Source organism: Budorcas taxicolor, chromosome 11 (assembly GCF_023091745.1).
Source record: "Budorcas taxicolor isolate Tak-1 chromosome 11, Takin1.1, whole genome shotgun sequence".
In the NCBI taxonomy this organism is placed as follows: Eukaryota; Metazoa; Chordata; class Mammalia; order Artiodactyla; family Bovidae; genus Budorcas; species Budorcas taxicolor.
The window spans coordinates 71,003,620-71,021,645 of record NC_068920.1 but is presented as its reverse complement, the minus strand read 5'-3'; the positions used below and the strand labels follow the sequence as shown (position 1 = coordinate 71,021,645).

The 18,026-nt window shown below is 45.7% G+C and overlaps 1 protein-coding gene across 2 annotated transcripts; it reads left to right on the top strand.

Annotated features, from left to right (window-relative positions):
• Nucleotides 1-550: 550 nt before the first annotated feature.
• On the top strand, nt 551-16,632 carry CCT7 (chaperonin containing TCP1 subunit 7). 2 transcript variants are annotated; one of them, XM_052647696.1, is made up of 12 exons: nt 551-666; nt 6,246-6,399; nt 7,031-7,137; nt 8,527-8,652; nt 9,412-9,464; nt 9,817-9,988; nt 12,053-12,217; nt 12,955-13,143; nt 13,870-13,967; nt 14,525-14,657; nt 15,153-15,359; nt 16,269-16,632. In XM_052647696.1, the coding sequence occupies exons 1-12, from the start codon at nt 661-663 to the stop codon at nt 16,488-16,490; spliced, it is 1,632 nt and encodes a 543-aa protein (XP_052503656.1). In that variant the 5' UTR covers nt 551-660; the 3' UTR covers nt 16,491-16,632. The 2 variants fall into 2 exon arrangements, with proteins under 2 accessions (XP_052503656.1, XP_052503657.1); XM_052647697.1 differs by lacking the exon at nt 551-666 and adding an exon at nt 3,397-3,502.
• Nucleotides 16,633-18,026: the final 1,394 nt, after the last annotated feature.

Here is an 18,026-nt window from a genome sequence, read left to right as displayed (position 1 = left end):
CCGGCGACCCCTGCTCTGCTCATCCTCTGCCTAGTTCCACTGGCGTTTGTGCGCTCGTAGTCAGTAGGCTCTGGGGATGTGGCCTGATGTACCCGACACTCGAGGAAGCTCTGACAGTGCCAAACCAGAAAACGAGCATTCGGGCCAGGTGCCCACGTGTGATTTTGGACACCTAACCTCTCAGCCTCAGTTCCCTCATCTGTAAAGTGGGCGTGATCGTGGTACTACCAAAACGATAGTGTTTAACAACGAGCTCCCTCACGTCAAATGCTTAGTAAAAGCCTGTCTCTCAGCAGTCAATAAATATATGCGTTTATTGCATCCCTTGGTCTTGGGAGATAGGGGGAATGGAATTAGTGGCTGACGCGGCCGAGCAAGGATTCTACATGCTCAAAAATAATGGCACCAAGGAAAACCGGCGAACCTTCCCTTACCAACGATTCTCTCAGCTCTCAACCGAGGCCCAGCCTCTGACCCTTCTAGCCACGCCGACTCTGTGGTAGCGAACTATAGAGAGGCGGAAGTGGCCCACCCCTTCCTCTCCCGGTCCAACGGCTTTGTGAAGCTTCTGGGGATTTCTCTGGCGCGGAGCATTGTGGGGTTGCTGGGCGTCCCGGGCGCGGAGAAGAGGAGTAGCCGGCCACTGGATAAGCTTACAAGATGATGGTGAGTCGCAGCTCAGTCATCCGGCCCCATCCGCTGCCATCTGGTCGGTAGCTGGCGCCGCCTGGCCTAGGCCAGTCTCATAGAACCTTCTCCTGCTTATTTACTCGGTTCTCGCCCCGACCCTCTGTCTGTGAGGGACCCCGGCCCGCTACCGCCTGGTGGGCCCGGGCCCGGAGCAGCTGCCCTCAGCGAGGGTTTTGTGGGCCTCAAGAGGAGGCTCCGGTCGGGCCGGCTGGGGACTACAAATCCCAGGGTACTTCGGGGCCTTGAATCTGCGTCGGTCACCCGGTTTTCGGAGCCCCCCATAATCATGACCTGGGTCAAATGACTGCAGGTTGAGCGTGCATACGCGGTCCAGGGCCAGACTTGGAAGCTCTGGCTGTCTTGAAAAATGTGGATGTGAAGGAGGGTGCTTCCTAGAACCGGCAGAGGCAGCATGGGGACGGAGCCCAAGGTCTCAGCTTTGGTCTCTCATTGCCCCGCTCCCTGCCCCCTTGCTGCTGTATGATTGAAAACAGATCCCTCCGCTCGTACTCCGCTCTTCATCCCTTCATTCATTAAGTAAACGCATTTCGTTGTTCAGTCGCTCAGTCTTGTCTGACTCTTTGCGACCCCATGGACTGCAGCACACCAGGCTTCCCTGTCCATCACCAACTCCCGGACTTGCTCAAACTCATGTCCGCCGAGTCGGTGATGCCATCCAACCATCTCATCCTCTGTCGTCCCCTTCTCCTGCCCTTAATCTTTGCCAGCATCAGGTGGCCAAAATATTGGAGCTTCCGCTCCAGCATCAGTCCATCAATGAATATTTAGGACTGATTTCCTTTAGGATTGACTAGTTTGATTTCCTTGCAGTCCAAGGGACTCTCAAGAGTCTTCTCCAGCACCACAGTTCGAAAACATCAATTCTCCAGCACTCAGCCGTCGTTATGGTCCAGCTCTCAGATCTGTACATGATTACTGGAAAAACCATAGCTTTGACTAAACAGACCTTTGTCGGCAGAGTGATGTCTCTGCTTTTTAATATGCTGTCTAGATCCTTCCAGGGAACAAGGGTCCTTTAATTTCATGGTTGCAGCCACTATCCGCAGTGATTTTGGAGCCCAAGAGAATAAAGTCTGTCACTGTTTCCATTTTTTCCCCATCTATTTGCCATAAAGTGATGGGACTGGATGCCATGATCTTTGTTGTTTGAATGTTAAGTTTTAAGCCAGCTTTTTCACTCTCCTCTTTCACCTTCATCAGGAGGCTTTCTAGTTGCTTTCTGCCATTAGGGTGGTGTCATCGCATATCTGAGGTTATTGCTATTTCTCCCAGCAATCTTGATTCCAGCTTGAGCTTCAGCCAGGCATTTTGCACAATGTACTCTAAATATAAGTTTAATAAGCAGGGTGACAGTATACAGCCGTGACACACTCCTTTCCCAGTTTGAATTAGTCCACTGTTTCGTGTCTGATTGTAACTGTTGCTTCTTGATCTCATACAGGTTTCTCAGGAGGCAGTTAAGGATGGTCTAGTATACTCATCTCTTTAACATTTTTCCACAATTTGTTGTGATCCACACAGTCAGAGGCTTTAGCATAGTCAGTGAATCGGAAGTAGATGTTTTTCTGGAATTCCCTTGCTTGTTCTGTGATCCAGCAGATGTTGGCAATTTGATCTCTGGTTCCTCTGCCTTTTCAAAATCCAACTTGTACATTTGGAAGTTCTTGGTTCACGTACTGTTGAAGCCTAGCTTGAAGGATTTGGAGCATTATTACCTTGCTAGCATGTGAAACGAGCACTGCTGGATGGTAGTTTGAACTTTTAGTACCTACTGAATGTACTAGGCCCCTAGTACAGCTTCTGAGGTGCAATTTCTCAACCAGGAGAATGGGCAGGGCAGTGGGGATGATGTATTAGAGGTGAGAAGACCCAGCCTCTGACCCTATCTGCCCTTCCAGATGTGGCATTAGATGGCTTTTCTAGTTGGCCACCTAATTCTGGGTCTCATTTTCTTTAGGGAAGCAGGTGAATCGTGGAGGCTGTCTGTAGCTCTCCCCTCCCCCCTTCTGTGGCATCCCTTTCTCCAACTCGGAGCTACAGGTACCTTCCATGGGCCCCAAACAACCTCAGTGGTGTCCCCTGAGTTGCTGTTGAACAGGGCCAGCTCTCAAGTGTTTGAGGTAAAACCCTGACCTGTGGTCCCTGTGCACTTGGCAGGTCGCTTGTCTGTTTTTATCTGTCCAGCTCAGTTCTCTGTTCTTTTCCTGCTTCCTCAACTTCTGCCTGACCTAGTCATAGTCAGACTGACAGCTGTCAGGTGTGCAGTCTACCAAATGCCCTGAGAATGCTGCTTGTGCCTGAGAGAGTAGGAACCTGGCGTTACTCTGTGTACCCTCTCTCCCTTTCATACATCCAGTACTGCCTTTTTCAGCCGGTCTTCACTGTTACCTATTCCCTGAGGTCACCTTCATCTCATGCAGTGGCAGCATAGTAGAACACTTGAGAGTAAGGGCTCTGGAGCCGCACCGAATGCCTATGTTTGTGATTAACTGTGCCACTTAATGGACGTGTGACTTTGAGTGTGGTTTTATATTTCCCGCCCCCAAAGTTCTTCTGACTTGTGATAAAACCCTTCACCAAGAAGCCCCAGCCCACCACCTTGGCTTTTTCCTGAACTGACCCCTGCTCTGTTTCCTTGCTTATTGCCTTTTTATAGCTCTCCTTTTTGTGTGTGAAACTTAAGTCACCAAGAACTCTTCTTGCTGTTGTTGTTTGGTACCTGGTGTTGAATTGGTACCTGGTATTGAATTGGTACCTGATACTCTGGAAGCCTTTTGTGATTGAAAAAGAGGTAAGAGGGTTCCTCAAAAAGCTCAGTCCTGTGACTTGGGTACAACCACACAGAAGGTATTGATATGTCCTTGCCTTTGTGTTCAGCACTGCATGCCTTAGCATATGAACACCTATGGTTTTATAGAGCATCAAGCTAAATAATGCTTATTAGAAGTCTTTAAGGAGAACGAAGACCATTAAGCTGAAATTAGCAAGCCTCTCATGGTAGGTACCCTTGGCAGATTATTGGATTCTGCTGTTGTTTCTTCACTTGAGTAAAAATGCAGTTGGAAAGTAACTTAGGACATGAGCTGGGCTTGCCCTTGAAGGCCTGACAGAAGAGGCACCATCCTGGTTGACCTAGCTTGGCTCAGTCCAGCCCTGCTGCCTTTTCCTCCCCAAAGGACCTCTGGACCCAGCCTGCCTTTCTGTAGGGCCTATACAGCATAGGAACTTGGGACAATGTGGTCAGCTGCTTCCAAGCCCTTCCTGCTTGTAGTGTCACCATACTGCTGATGCTTTTCCAAAGATAAGAACCAATTGCCGCCGTACTTCATGATGTGTATAAAGCACTTTCAAGTGTATTTGGCCCTTGAATAACTCCGGGAGTTAGGGGACCAGACTCTGCTAAGCCAAAGTTTGCATATGATTTAGTTGGCCCCCCATATCTTGATTTCTCTGTATCTGAGGATTCAACCAACCTCAGGCGGTGGTGTACTGTAGTATTTACTGCTGAAAAAAAAATTCAGGCATAAGTGGACCCACACAGTTCAAACCATGCTGTTCAAGGTTCAACTGATAATGTAATTGGAATTTTCGGCACCAAAAGCTTCTGTATACTGCTTTATATGTGGCCAAAACTAGGCACTCTATACATTGAAATTAGTGCCTTTACACATTACCTTTATGAAGCTTGTATTTTAAGATGGATGGCAATATAAACATTATGCTTGAGAAAGAGCAGAGAGAGTTCTGGGATCCCCTGTTCCCAGTGCCCATGTTAACTACTGTCGAGAAGAATGGCAGCTGCTAACTGAGAAGAATGGCAGCTCTGAGGAACTGCTGGCCTAGTGGGAAGGAAGTGGCTTTGGTAGAACGTGGCAGTGTGGCTCTTGTAGGTGGGGTATAATTTGGAGTTAGAGATGAGAAAAATAAACATTGGATAAGTTAGACTTGGTGGGGTGAATGACTCTGTTGAAGGGACTAGGAAGAGATTAAGACTCAAGTTGGTTTTTGATTGATAATGTAAATCTCTGTTGGGGCAGGGTTGGACCAGAGATGACTTGAGGCTGCCCTGAAGAATGATTTAGCAGAACTGGGAGAAGGGGTCTTTGGGGAACCCATTTTTCTTGCAAGGGACCTAAAGGAATTCTGAGAGTACAGAGAAGCCATTAAGTAATGTATGATACGTTTGTTGGGAAAAGTTGAAACAAAATAAAATGCCCAAGTTTCAAAATATTCTTTACTACCACTCTCTTACTTATTTGAGTTTGTTGTGCATCTTTCTAGCCTGTTTTTATGCAGTTGCTCATTATATCTTGCCTCTTATAGTTATTTTTTTGTTTTTTTTACCCCAGTGTAAATTAGACTATGCCATTACTCTGCTAAAAGCTTTTCCAGGGCATCCCTTCTTTGTAGGAATAAAATCTGTAAACTCCTTACCATAGTCTGCAGATGAGTAGTGATTTAATTCCTGTCTGCTTCTTCAACCTCATTCCAGTCTTTTGCTTACTCACTACCCTCCAGCTACACTGGCCAAAGAAGTCAGATTTTTAAAGACATTGTTCGGTTAATGTGGAGTCAGCCTCATGGGTTGTTTGACTTTCTAGTTAGTGAATTCCTGGCTCTTTTTGTTGGACTGAGACAGCCTGATGCTTTTCTATGTCTTCTCCACTCGAACACTTGAAATATCCCCTAGGGTAGACATGGGCAGTGACTGTCAAACTTTATATTTGCAATCCACAGTAAGAAATAAATTTCAAAGCATAGGATTGCAGAGGGTCAGATACAACTTTGGGACTAAATAACAACATAGCCTAATTGCACACACATAACTAACACAACAAAAGTTTTGAAACAGTGTTTACACTTATCTGTTTTACATACGTAAAATCAGTCATAAGAGAATAGTGACTGTTCTGGGACCAATGCAAAGAGAGAAAAACCTGTTTAGTGTATCTGGTTGGAGATTAGTCACACGAAAGCTTCGTGGAACCAGCATGAGAGATGGAAACACTGCTGTACAAATGAGAGTTGTCATTTTGTGAGGCAGGACAAACGTGCCATTTGTTTATCTGCCTGGCCATTTCCCTACGCTGCAGCTACCATCATTGGTAAAACCGCCTGCTTGGGCATCTCTGGGTCAACATCTGAAGCTCTTGGCATCTCACTCTGCATCAGTGCCCCATCTCCTTCTCTGCGATTAAGCTCTCATGGGGTTGAACGGGTGTTTGCTGGAGTGAGCACTGAGTGTGGCCCGCTTCCTGCTTATGCGGTGGCCTAACTCCTCAACCTGAGAAACAGGGTCAGAAGCTGAAAGGGCTATGCTTTTTCAACTGGGCACTGAGGAATACATTATTTGTTCTTTTTGACTAAATCAGTGCTTCTCAAACCATTTTCTGGTATATCTGCAGAGCATGCTATCTCGGGGGGTAGAGGCTGTTTAAGGAATAGATATAGTGGATGGACATTGGGGAAATGTGGTTTAAAGGGGCCTCCAGATTTTTTTTTTTTTTTTTAGTGAATTGCTCTTTCTTCTCTAGCCCACACCAGTTATCCTGTTGAAAGAGGGGACTGATAGCTCCCAAGGCATCCCCCAGCTTGTAAGTAACATCAGTGCCTGCCAGGTGATTGCTGAGGCTGTCAGAACTACCCTGGGTCCCCGTGGCATGGACAAGCTCATTGTGGATGGCCGAGGTAAGTGCAGAGTTTCTCAGACCAGTGTGCAGAAGAGGAGGCTCCTCTAAAGTGTTTGGGGCCGGCAGAGGTTGGCAACAGAAATTCCTCTGCTTTTAAGATCGCTGAAGGATTGCTCACTGTGAAGCTACTTCTTTTCATATGTTGTCCTGAATGCTGAACCTCTTGGGAATATATGGGAGAAGCCAGGTTCAGGAATCTTGCCTTGTAGAGAGATTTGGCCTAAAACATGAAATAGAACCTTCCAAAGTTGCCTGTGGTCACTCCTGTTGTATCATGTGGCTGAGACAAATTCCGCATTATGTTTTAGTGTATTAATTTACAAGTGAAATACCAGGGTATCAACTGTTAAGAATATCTAAATGATTATCCATTCTTATTTTTTAAAATATTTTCTACATCCAGTAGAGGTTTGCTGTTCAGGGAAAATGAAGAGCTCATGGTTTTTAGAAATGTGTGATTTTAGGTGGCCCTTTGTGCCCAGAGCTAAATCTGTAAAAAGATCAGTTTATTCCCACCACAAGACCCTCTGTCCTGTCCCAGTAAAGTGTATATGGGCTCCAAGTCCAGCTAGAAGTCAGAATTTAAGAAAAGATCTTTACATTTTTACTTTGTGTTTGTCCCTTTAAAGGCAAAGCAACAATTTCTAATGATGGGGCCACAATTCTGAAACTCCTTGATGTTGTCCATCCTGCAGCGAAGACTTTAGTGGACATTGCAAAATCCCAAGATGCTGAGGTAGGAATATCAAGTCTATGCTTTTCAGTGGAGATTGAAATACATGCCTGTTTGTTCCTTTGCTCTTCTTTCTTGAAGCATTTTGATTTTATATCTAAAACCATAATTTCACAAATACAGGTTTGTAAAACTATGTAGATGGAATTAATAGCCCTTTAAAATTCCTTCTGTTGCACTGTGTGTGGCTCAGACCTCAGGACTAGGCCTGTGTGCTGTCATTCATATGAGTTGCTCAGTAAATAAGTTAACCTCTCATCCGTTGGTTGCCTTATAAAATGGAGCTGGAGATTGTTTCCTGTTCACTTTTTTCTTTCTTAAAAAAAAAATTTATAGTGGTAAAACACACATTACATAAAATTTGCCATTTTATGTTCCTGTCAGTGACATTAACTTGTCTTTGCCTTTTTAAAAATCATTTCTAACACTGGAGTCTTATTGAGAGAGACAAGTTTGCATTTCAGAGTGTTACAGATAACGTCCCAAAGTTATATTAAAAGGTCTATTAGGACCCTGTAGCCTGGAAAACAGTATGGCAATTTTCAACAAAGGAATACCTTTCTGTATTGGAATAGGAATTCTGTATTCTGAATAGGAATTTGGCAGCTTAAACCCTTTGCCACAGTAACTTTTTTTCCTCCCTAAAATCTCTTACATTCCACAGAAACATAAGTGAGTTAAAAGTAAATTTCCTCTATATCAGAGGTTAACCAGTTTTCTAAAAAACTCTTTTTTCTCAAAGAAAAGGGGAAGCAAAGGGAAAAAAAGCTCTTATTCTTTTTCTCCTTTATTAAAAATAAAGTTTAGATCCCATTATAGAAAATTGCCATTAAGAAAAACAAGCTCATAATCTGCTTATTCCAAATAGTGTTTAAAATACAAAAGACTTTGATCCTTAGAGGTTTGTTTTGTGAACTACTGTAGAATTTGTTCCCATTTATCTCATACCTTTTGCTACCATTATTTGTTATTTGTGACATATTCAGTTCAGTTCAGTCGCTCATGTCCATCGAGTCGGTGATGCCATCCAGCCATCTCATCCTCTGTCATCCCCTTCTCCTCCTGTCCCGAATCCCTCCCAGCATCATATATATTAGCATTATAATATTATAAGCATGTATATTGTGTTACTGATCATAGTACCTTTGTCCATAGTAAGTTCTTGGTTAATTTGTGTGTATGATTTCATATTCTGGGAAAATTTGTCCAGATCAGCTCTCTTTGGAGAATGGGCCTGGCTGTGGAATTAATTTTGTGGCCCAGGACCATTTGATGGGATGAATATCTACCCAGCAACACCCCAGTTTAAATGGATAGGTTGCCTAGAAAACGGAGTTTGGGAGTTTTGTTCCTGAACGTGAGTGATGTGAGCTCCCTGTCATCCTGTTCCAGGTCGGTGACGGCACCACCTCAGTGACCCTGCTGGCTGCAGAATTTCTGAAACAGGTGAAACCCTACGTGGAGGAAGGATTGCACCCGCAGATCATCATCCGCGCTTTCCGCACTGCCACGCAGTTGGTATGGGAGTGCTAGTGAAGCTGGGCCGTTTGGGCACCTTTTTGTTTCTCTTAGGATATGGTCTGTATTGGGTTGTGGAGGGTCTGGGGACAGTATTCCTTGAGTATTTTCTGAATTCTACTCCATAGAAATCTCAGTTCTACCATTCAATAGCTATTGACTAGGTATATTACTTAGTCTGTTTACGCTTCCAGTTTCCTGACAGACCATGATGTAGACGTACCACAGGCTGTCAGTAAGTGAGAGCTGTTTTGTTTTTATCGAGTACTTCATAGCACATCTTGAGACCTTGCTTTTATTGACCTTTGACTCTCATTCTTTAGCTTGGGGCAAGTCAGTTCCTCTTCACCTTACTTTCTTTACTGTCTCTGTTTTGGGATGGTGACATTAAAATGAAATCATATGTGAGAAGTATGTACGAAAGTATATCTTTTGAAGAAGATGGCTTTGGAACGATACAATGTTTAACATACGAATATGTGTATCATATATTACATAACGTAGTTAATATATAAAGTACTGGAAGTTGTCACCAGTGCTGTTCTGTGCCTGCTCTACAGTTCTAACTTTGGGCATTTTTCTAAACTAGAGCTTTATATTTTTCTGGGCAGCTATAAGACTTAGAAATGGTATTTTGACTGTCGAGTAGAAATACTTAAGATTTGGGAGTAAAGATTAGGGACTAGCAAGACAGATTGGGATCCACTTTTCCAGTTTGTTTTTAACGTGAGAGACTCACCCAGTTTCTGTTCTTGGCAGGCAGTTAACAAGATCAGAGAGATTGCAGTGACTGTGAAGAAGGAAGATAAAGTGTAAGTTTGCAGTGAACTTTGTCAGAACCTTGACTTCCCATGGCCAGATTGGATGCAGAAGCGTGCTGGAATACCCTGCATGGACTGGGGCTGATTGGCTCTTGCTAAACCCCTTGCTGTACCCCAGTCCGTGTAGTACAAGAGTGGCTGTAGACTGCAGTTGAAAAGCTGTCACTCATGAAGTCTTTGACTGCAATTACCATCTGTCACTGGTAATCTGCCCTAAAGATTCAGAAGACAAAGGGTTGAGGGCTGAATTTAGAGGCTAGAATAGAAACCATCTCCACATTGCAATTGAGTCCGATAAGAGGGGCTTTCAAGGCCTGATGCAGGTCCCACCCTTGTGTCCCAGGGAGCAGAGGAAGCTGCTTGAGAAATGTGCCATGACTGCTCTGAGCTCCAAGCTGATCTCCCAGCAGAAAGCCTTCTTCGCTAAGATGGTGGTGGACGCGGTGATGATGCTTGATGATTTGCTGCAGCTTAAAATGATTGGAATCAAGAAGGTGCAAGGTGGAGCCCTAGAGGTGAGCCTGCCGAGGCCTCCCTAGGAGGCTCTTGCTTTCACATCAACCCTGTAGGCAGCTTGGCTTAGGAGGACAGCACACATTAGAGGAATAGAGAGAGTGCACTTGGGCTGAAAGCCAGACTGAAGCTGTGTTCCTCATACTGTGGCTATAAGCTGTCTCCTGTAGGTGCATTTTGTAACCTCCACAGACTTGTATTACTTGTCAGCAGAATCGAAGGGTGAACTGGCTGATTTTCAGAATCTCAGTGTTAATGTCTGAGGGGACAGGGCTAGCTCTGATAAATTATCTGAAACCTTCTCAATAAATATAAGTACTTTTCAGTACATTCTTCTCCAAGTGGTACAAGCAGGCTCTCCCTTCTTTTATTCATTTACCTTGAACAGATAATACAGAAGTCAAGCTGTATAGAAAGTCCTAAAGGAAAACAGAAATGTCTCCTACACCATCCCTGCCCCAGAAACCACTCTTAACTGTGTGTATTCTTCCAGACTGTGCATCTACAAGTATAAATGTAAATATTGTTTTCTGAAACGAATGCTCACCTGTAATGCATAGTGTCCTGCAACTGGCTTTTGTTTATTTAACAACATATTTTTTCACTTATTTAAATTAAAATAGTGGCTAGTGTCTACTGTATATGCACAACACAATTGCATTTTCATTCTGTTCGTCTCCTCCTCTTCTTCCTGTCATGGCACATGAGAGTGGGATGAGATTCCCTTTATATAATGAAGCTGTAAAGAATCTGAAAGTCATCTGAGCCGTTCCCATGCCTTTGGCCCCCAGATGGTCGTGTTTCAGCCCATTCTCTACGTCATGGCTTGCTGACATTGTCTTTACACACTGCTTTGATCTCAGTGTTCCATCTTCTGTTCCAGAAACCCTTGAGATTAAATTGGCATTCACTAAACTAGGGATCAGAACTGTAATTTTAACTGGTGAGAAAGCCAGGGGCTGCAAGCCACACATACGTTCAGTCTGTCTCTTTTACTAGTCCTTTGTCCTGGTAATGCAATTGTTATTTTGTCGACATATAGTTGATTTACAATGTTGTATTAATTCTCCTGTTCAGCAAAGTGATTGTTAATACATACCTAATTCTTTTTCATATTCCTTTCAATTATGATTTATCACTGAATATTGAAGAGTAGGACTTTGTTTACCCATTCTGTCTAATAGTTTGCATGGTAACCCCAAACTCAACCCATTTCTCCTCCAACCCCCGACCTCCATGGCAACCACAAGTCTGTTCACTTTGTGAGTGTTTCTGTTTCATAGAGAGGTTCATTTGTGTTGTATTTTAGATTCTACATGTAAATGATATCATAGGCTATTTGTCTTTTTCTTTCTGACTTCACTTCCTGAATATACCCTTCTTTATGGAGTGGGAAATGACTAGGTCATTTAATAAGAGATCTGAGATTGAGCCTGCCTTCTCATAGTATTAAAGTCACTCCCAAGTGCCGTGTGTTTTCTCTCATGCCCTTCTGTTAAATCTACCACGCAGCAAGCTCTGTTTTGGAATGAGTGGTGTAGTAGTTCATATTTTGAGGGATTAAGATGAGAGAAGCCACAATGATAACTTCAGAACTGTGGGAAATTTCTGACTGTTATGACCTTTTATTTTCATTTCCTAAAGAGAGGAAGCATCTAGGCTACAGCACACAGGTGTTTGTGCGCTCACGTGCAGTACAGGTAGGGAGGGATATGTGTACGTATGTGCAGTGAAGACTGGGAGGTGTCGAGTTGGAAGGACAGTGCATCCCTTGGCACGTGTGCTTTGGAGGGTCAGTCCTAAAGGACAGCCCAGACAGGCCTTTCCCATGTTTAGTATCTGCAAGCTAAGTGGTTTTCCTTATCCTGAAGGGACAACCAAAATATGTTTTCATATTTTTCCTAGCATTTAGGACGATGGAAAAACTTCATTACAGTAGTGGAATAAAAACATAATTAACCCTTTCAGGTTCACAGAAATGGACATGCGTTAGTCCAGCACACCACTAACTTGATTTTATTTCATGCCAGTACTGAACTGTTGAACCATCTGATTTTTTTAAACAGGAGTCCCAGCTTGTCGCTGGCGTCGCATTCAAGAAGACTTTCTCTTATGCTGGGTTTGAAATGCAACCCAAAAAGTACCATAATCCAATGATTGCCCTTTTAAATGTTGAGCTTGAGCTGAAAGCTGAGAAAGATAATGCCGAAATCAGAGTCCACACAGTTGAGGTAGGTCCTCCCGCTGGCAGCGGCATGAAAATGGGCAGCATTCTGGGCCAAAGCCTTGGGCCTTGGTGGTCATTTCGGGCTTAGCTTTGTTTCTCAGGTACCTTGTGGGCTCCTTTCCCCTCCCATGCCCCTAAGTATTGATGTCTGAATACTGGGCCCACGCTTCTCACTCGGCTCTCTCTGACCTGGACCTAAGGAGGTTTGGATAGGGCAAACCTGCTGAAACATTATCCTTTGGCCCTGGGGAAGGGGCTTGCAGGAGCCTTTCAGCTATAAAATGAGCCCTGTATTTTGATTCCTCTTATTTGGGCAGATGTGAGCTCTGCCCTTCTAGACTGTGTCCCATGCTGCTGGGACCAGTGTGCTCCTAACATTGGTATCAGCAAGGCTATCTCTTTGGATGTAGCATGGTCACCCAGCCATAAGCAGCTGTTCTTGGAAAATCCATCCCCAGCACAGAATGGCCTTTGAAGGAAAGGTCTTGTCACTGGGGACTCCATGGGTGCAGTGCCTCAGAGGAGCTAGAACTTAGCTGGCCAGACTGCCCCATACCTTAGCAAATACCAGCTCTGGAGTGGCTCCCAGTGCTCAGATTCCTTGCTGCTTTTGTGTTTGAAAGTTGTAGATGGTTCCTAAGTTACCTTAATAGGGTCCTTGTTTATTTGAACTGAGGGGAGTCTCTTCTGTTTACCCTCTGTTAATTCGCAAATAAATCAATATTTTCTGGGTCTCTTCAGGATTATCAGGCAATTGTTGATGCTGAGTGGAACATTCTTTATGACAAGTTAGAGAAGATCCATCACTCCGGAGCCAAAGTCGTCTTGTCGAAACTCCCCATCGGGGATGTGGCCACCCAGTACTTTGCTGACAGGGACATGTTCTGTGCTGGCCGAGTGCCAGAGGAGGATCTGAAGAGGACAATGATGGTAACCAAAATTTCTCAGGCTGCTTTTAGGTCTTTCTGGCCCCAGAGGGGTTTTCACTTACCCCTAGTGTACTGGAGTGGTATATGAATCTGGGCTTGTCTTCTTAACTCTTTTTGTCATAAAACACTTCAGTTCTAGTGTGTGCATACTTACTATATAAGAGTTAATCTAACCAAACAAGTCAGGAAAGCTGATTTGTGAGGGAACCTAGCAGCAGTGCTGTGATTAGCTGGCTGAGCTCCAGTCTTGATGCTGCAGGCTGGGTTTCCTCTCTTTTTTTTTTTCGCATCTTGCGCCTGTGGAATCTTAGTTCCCCGACCAGGGATGGAACCTGCACCCTCGCATTGGAAGCATGGAGTCTCAACCACTGAACTGCTAAGGAAGGCCCTCCTCCCTTTCTTCTTAAGCATCTTGCCAAGGTGCTTTAAGTTTTAAAGCACTGATCATGACTTCAGTCACTGCACTCAGCACCCTAGTTTAGGGAAGAGAGTATTGGGTAAAGCTTTCTAACTGGGCTTGTTTGCCCTTCATGTGTCTTCATTCTGTTTTGTTTTCTCCTTTTCCAGAGGGAGCCTTGAGGTCAAGGGTGAGAGTGGCTCATCCCGTGTATCTGGGGCACTGTGGCAGTCTAACATGGCAATTGGCTTTAAAACTAGGCAGCAGGATGCTTGCTTCCCGCCTCATGTGATCTGTCACTGCCGGATGATTTTGTCTTGTGTTCCTCAGGCTTGTGGAGGCTCTATCCAGACCAGTGTGAATGCGCTGTCATCAGATGTTCTGGGCTGCTGCCAGGTCTTTGAAGAGACGCAGATTGGAGGCGAGAGGTAAGTGGTAGGCCTGGGCTCCCTGTTTGCTTAGCTCATGAGACTTGCCTGATGGCCTTCTGCCGTCTTTGGTTTGTGGTGTATATATAACAGGCCTCCCAGGTGGCACTGGAGGTACAGAGCCTGCCTGCCAGTGCAGGAAATGAAAAGCGAGTTCGGTCCTTGGGTGGGGAGGATGCCCTGGAGGAAGAAATGGCAACCCACTCCAGTATTCTTGTGTGGAGAATCCCATGGACAGAGGAGCCTGGCAGGTTACAGTAGCGTGTGCTATTGTCTTCTGAGACTTTAATCTCTTGGGGTGTATAGTGCTCAGTTACATAAAGTGTTTCAGGAAGAAAGAAGGTCAAATCAGGTCTACAGTCTGACTCCACAGTCTTTTATGCCCCTGTGGTACAGCCCTAGACCTTCCCAAGAACACGCCTTTAAGGGCAGGCTTAGAGAACTTTAGTGAGGGACAGAAGAGCAGCTGCTGAGTGTTGGGAGGACTTGGTGAGGTCAGAACACTGTGGGTTGGCAGCAGGAAAGAGTTCACAGATACAATTTGATCCTGGGTGTAGGTACAATTTCTTCACTGGCTGCCCTAAGGCCAAGACATGCACTATCATCCTCCGTGGTGGTGCAGAGCAATTTATGGAGGAGACGGAGCGGTCCCTGCACGATGCCATCATGATTGTCAGGAGGGCCATCAAGGTACTAGACCGGGGGCTTCCAGCCTGCACAGCCTACTCTGCCTCTTGAGCTGATGCAACCCTGGATTTGTGTGGTAATCCCTTTCCTGTATAACCTGTCCTTCCATGTGGGGCATGTGGGCCCTGATTGTCTCATGGATCATAAAGAAACATCCTCAGTCTCTCAAAATAAGTCATGTTACGTTAAAAGCTAAGACTTGTTCTTGTGAGCACCTGTGGAGCTGATGGAGTCAGCCATCCCAGGGATTGTGCCAGTGCCCTCAAGGTGTAGATGACCTAGAAGAGGGTCAGAAACCATATGGTTCACCAGATTGCAGTTGGGATGTGCTAGGCGTGGTCCATGTCCTGGCTTCCTGTGGCTTGGGCTGGGGGAGGGAGTGAGGAGCCAGCCCTCCTTCTAGGCTAGGGGTCCTGTTGACTGAGTGGTCCAATTTGGCCATGGCTGGAGCTTAGAGAGAGAGCTCCTTGAATTTAGAGGTGAGTCTGGTCTTTGCAGAATGATTCGGTGGTGGCTGGTGGTGGCGCCATCGAGATGGAGCTCTCCAAGTACCTGCGAGATTACTCAAGAACCATTCCAGGAAAACAGCAGCTACTGATTGGGGCCTATGCCAAGGCCCTGGAAATTATCCCACGCCAGCTCTGTGACAATGCTGGCTTTGATGCCACAAACATCCTCAACAAGCTACGGGCTCGGCATGCCCAGGTGGGTTACTCCTTTCCTTTGAGTCCAGGGACTGGGTGGACGGGGCTAGATTCTTTGAGTGTGCTGTGCTTACTCAGGCTCTGTGTGGTCAGCCCAGGTGATGGTGCTGGAACCAAACCCAGTACCAACTGACTGCCTCCTCTGAGGTCAAAAGGAAAGCCATGGTGTCGGGACTGGTTGTTCCAGGGTTTCTTCAGTGCTTCTTGCAAGAGTCTGGTCACTCCTTTTGGTGCACTGAGGGAATGAAGAAACACGGTAGCCTCCTGCCTGGAAGCGTGTACTACCCCTGTGTGTACATGGTTCCTCATGGGTTCCTCCAGCACTTCAGGGCCCTGCTGATAGTCCAGCCGTGGCTGTGCTACTCCATGTAGAGCACATCTCTTGAGAATTTCCTTTGTTCGTCTGCTGTTCAGCCAGCACTCGTTTAGAGATGTTTGCTAAATGCCGTGTGTTGGATGCTCGGCGTGATGACGGCAGCGCTCAGTGAGCGGCCTTGCTTCTGACTTGTGGCAGAACTTGAAGCAAGTCAGTTTCCTTATCTGTAAAATGGGGGCTCCTGGAAGCGGTGTGATGATAAAAGGAGATCAAGGATCGGAAAGTCATCCTCTTGAGAAGCGTGGTTTGGCGTACAGTCCTCGGATGACCTGAGGGTGAGAATGGGGCCTTCCTAAGACCCAGCAGCTTGCCTGGGATAGGCCCTGGTCCGTACTTCTCAGGTTTGGAGGGGTGGTGGAGGGCAGGGAAGGGAGGAGGCTTCCAGGCTCCCGTTGGAATGCCGTCTTCCTTAGGGAGATGCCAGCGGGTTCAGAGAGCCTGAGGATGCCTCACAATCTCAGTCATTCAGAGGATGTGCAGGAAGAAATTTGAGAGCAGTTCCATATCATTTTCCCTCTTGTTCTGCTTTTTCAGGGGGGCATGTGGTATGGGGTGGACATCAACACTGAGGACATTGCTGACAACTTTGAGGCCTTTGTGTGGGAGCCAGCAATGGTACGGATCAATGCCCTGACTGCGGCCTCCGAGGCTGCGTGCCTCATCGTGTCTGTCGATGAAACCATCAAGAACCCTCGCTCAACAGTGGATGCATCCCCAGCTGCTGGCCGGGGCCGGGGTCGTGGCCGCCTTCATTGAGAGGTTCCCCAGCCCTCACACGAGTGGCCGGCAGGGTGTGCTTACTCTGTCTCGGTCAGATATTACATACAAGGAACGGGTAGTATTTGGCCCACTCTGTTCTCACTGGAGGTTATTTAAATAAAACTTGAAAAACTTAGAATCCATTTTGCACATTATTTGGGTGCAGGAATTTTACTCATAAGTGACTGTGCCTCAGAATTGTAGCTTTATGTGTACTCACGCAGCAGGTAGAAAAGAGAACTCGGTCAGGGGAGGCACTCCACTTGAGCGGCTGCTGTCTGGAAGTTTTGCTTTAACTGCTTTCTCAGTCTTAGAAGCAGCTGGAAGATATGGAGTTGCTTCCTTTTTTTCCCCTTTTTTTCTGACATCATCTTATTTAGCCCTGACCTTGCCCGGCACTGCTCCTAGGGTTTCTCTGGGTTTCTGTTAAATGCATTACATTATATCTTGTCTAACCCTTTTACTTCCATATTCTTTTGACTTGGTCCCTTAATCTTTTCTTATTTAAGATCTTGAGGTTGAAGACTCTTGAAGCAATGTTTCTAAAGTTGTCTTAGACTTCTTAGAAGGGCGTCCATTGAGGAGGTGGCTGAAGGAGCCACCTGGTCTTAATTCAGGTACTAATGGTCCTGGGGGAGGGGGGGGGGTCCCTTCTGCTTTCTTCTAACCAGTGAAAGTTGAAAATGGCCGGCACAGATAAAATCAGCATTCTGACTGCCTCCTCCTCTGTGCTAGTCCTGCTCCCTGAATCTGGGAAGTGATTTTTTTTTTTTTAAATCTGAATTTCAACCACTTGGAGTTTGATGAACTCAAAAGTAGAATGAGGTGGTGGTAGGTCCACATATTGGAGTTTGGCATCCCTCCTAACTTGATCTTTTAAGTAAATTTTTTCCAGTTGTTCTACCTGTATGATGATAATAGCTGGCTCAGAGTTGTGGAGATGTTTGCAGCTACTTGTTTGATGTTAGAGCCACACAGTTTTAAGCCTAAGCCACCTGTTTTCTGATTTTCATTTAAAGACCTGAGAAATCAAATCAGTAGGGGCAACCCCATTTTGTAAAATGGAATGTTGAGCCAGACCATGATGGGAAACGACCTCCATCAGTCCAAAGTCGGATTGGCTGGCCGGAGCCCTCTCTGGTGCCCAAGCCAGTGAGGCGATGGGCAGGTGCGTGCTGTTTCACTGGGCTTGCCCTTAAAGATGGCTTCTGGCTGAGAGTCAGAAATGACCCCTCAAGGCTCTTTACCTGCAGACACTGAAAGCTCTGGCGGGGGCAGTAACCTGCATGGTCTTCCTCCAGTGATGTCTACCATCCTGAGACAGGTCTTCATAATACTTCAGTTTGCCTCATTGATGCCATTCAGATCATCCACCTCCTTGCTAACTCAGTGCATTTCAGCTACAGGAAGGTTTGGTGGCAAATGTGGCCACCTACCATTTACTTTCCTGAGGCAGATATTCCAGTTTCACCATCTTTTATTGGATACAAAGCCACAAATTCAGATGCCCATTGGAGTCCTTTTAAATGCATA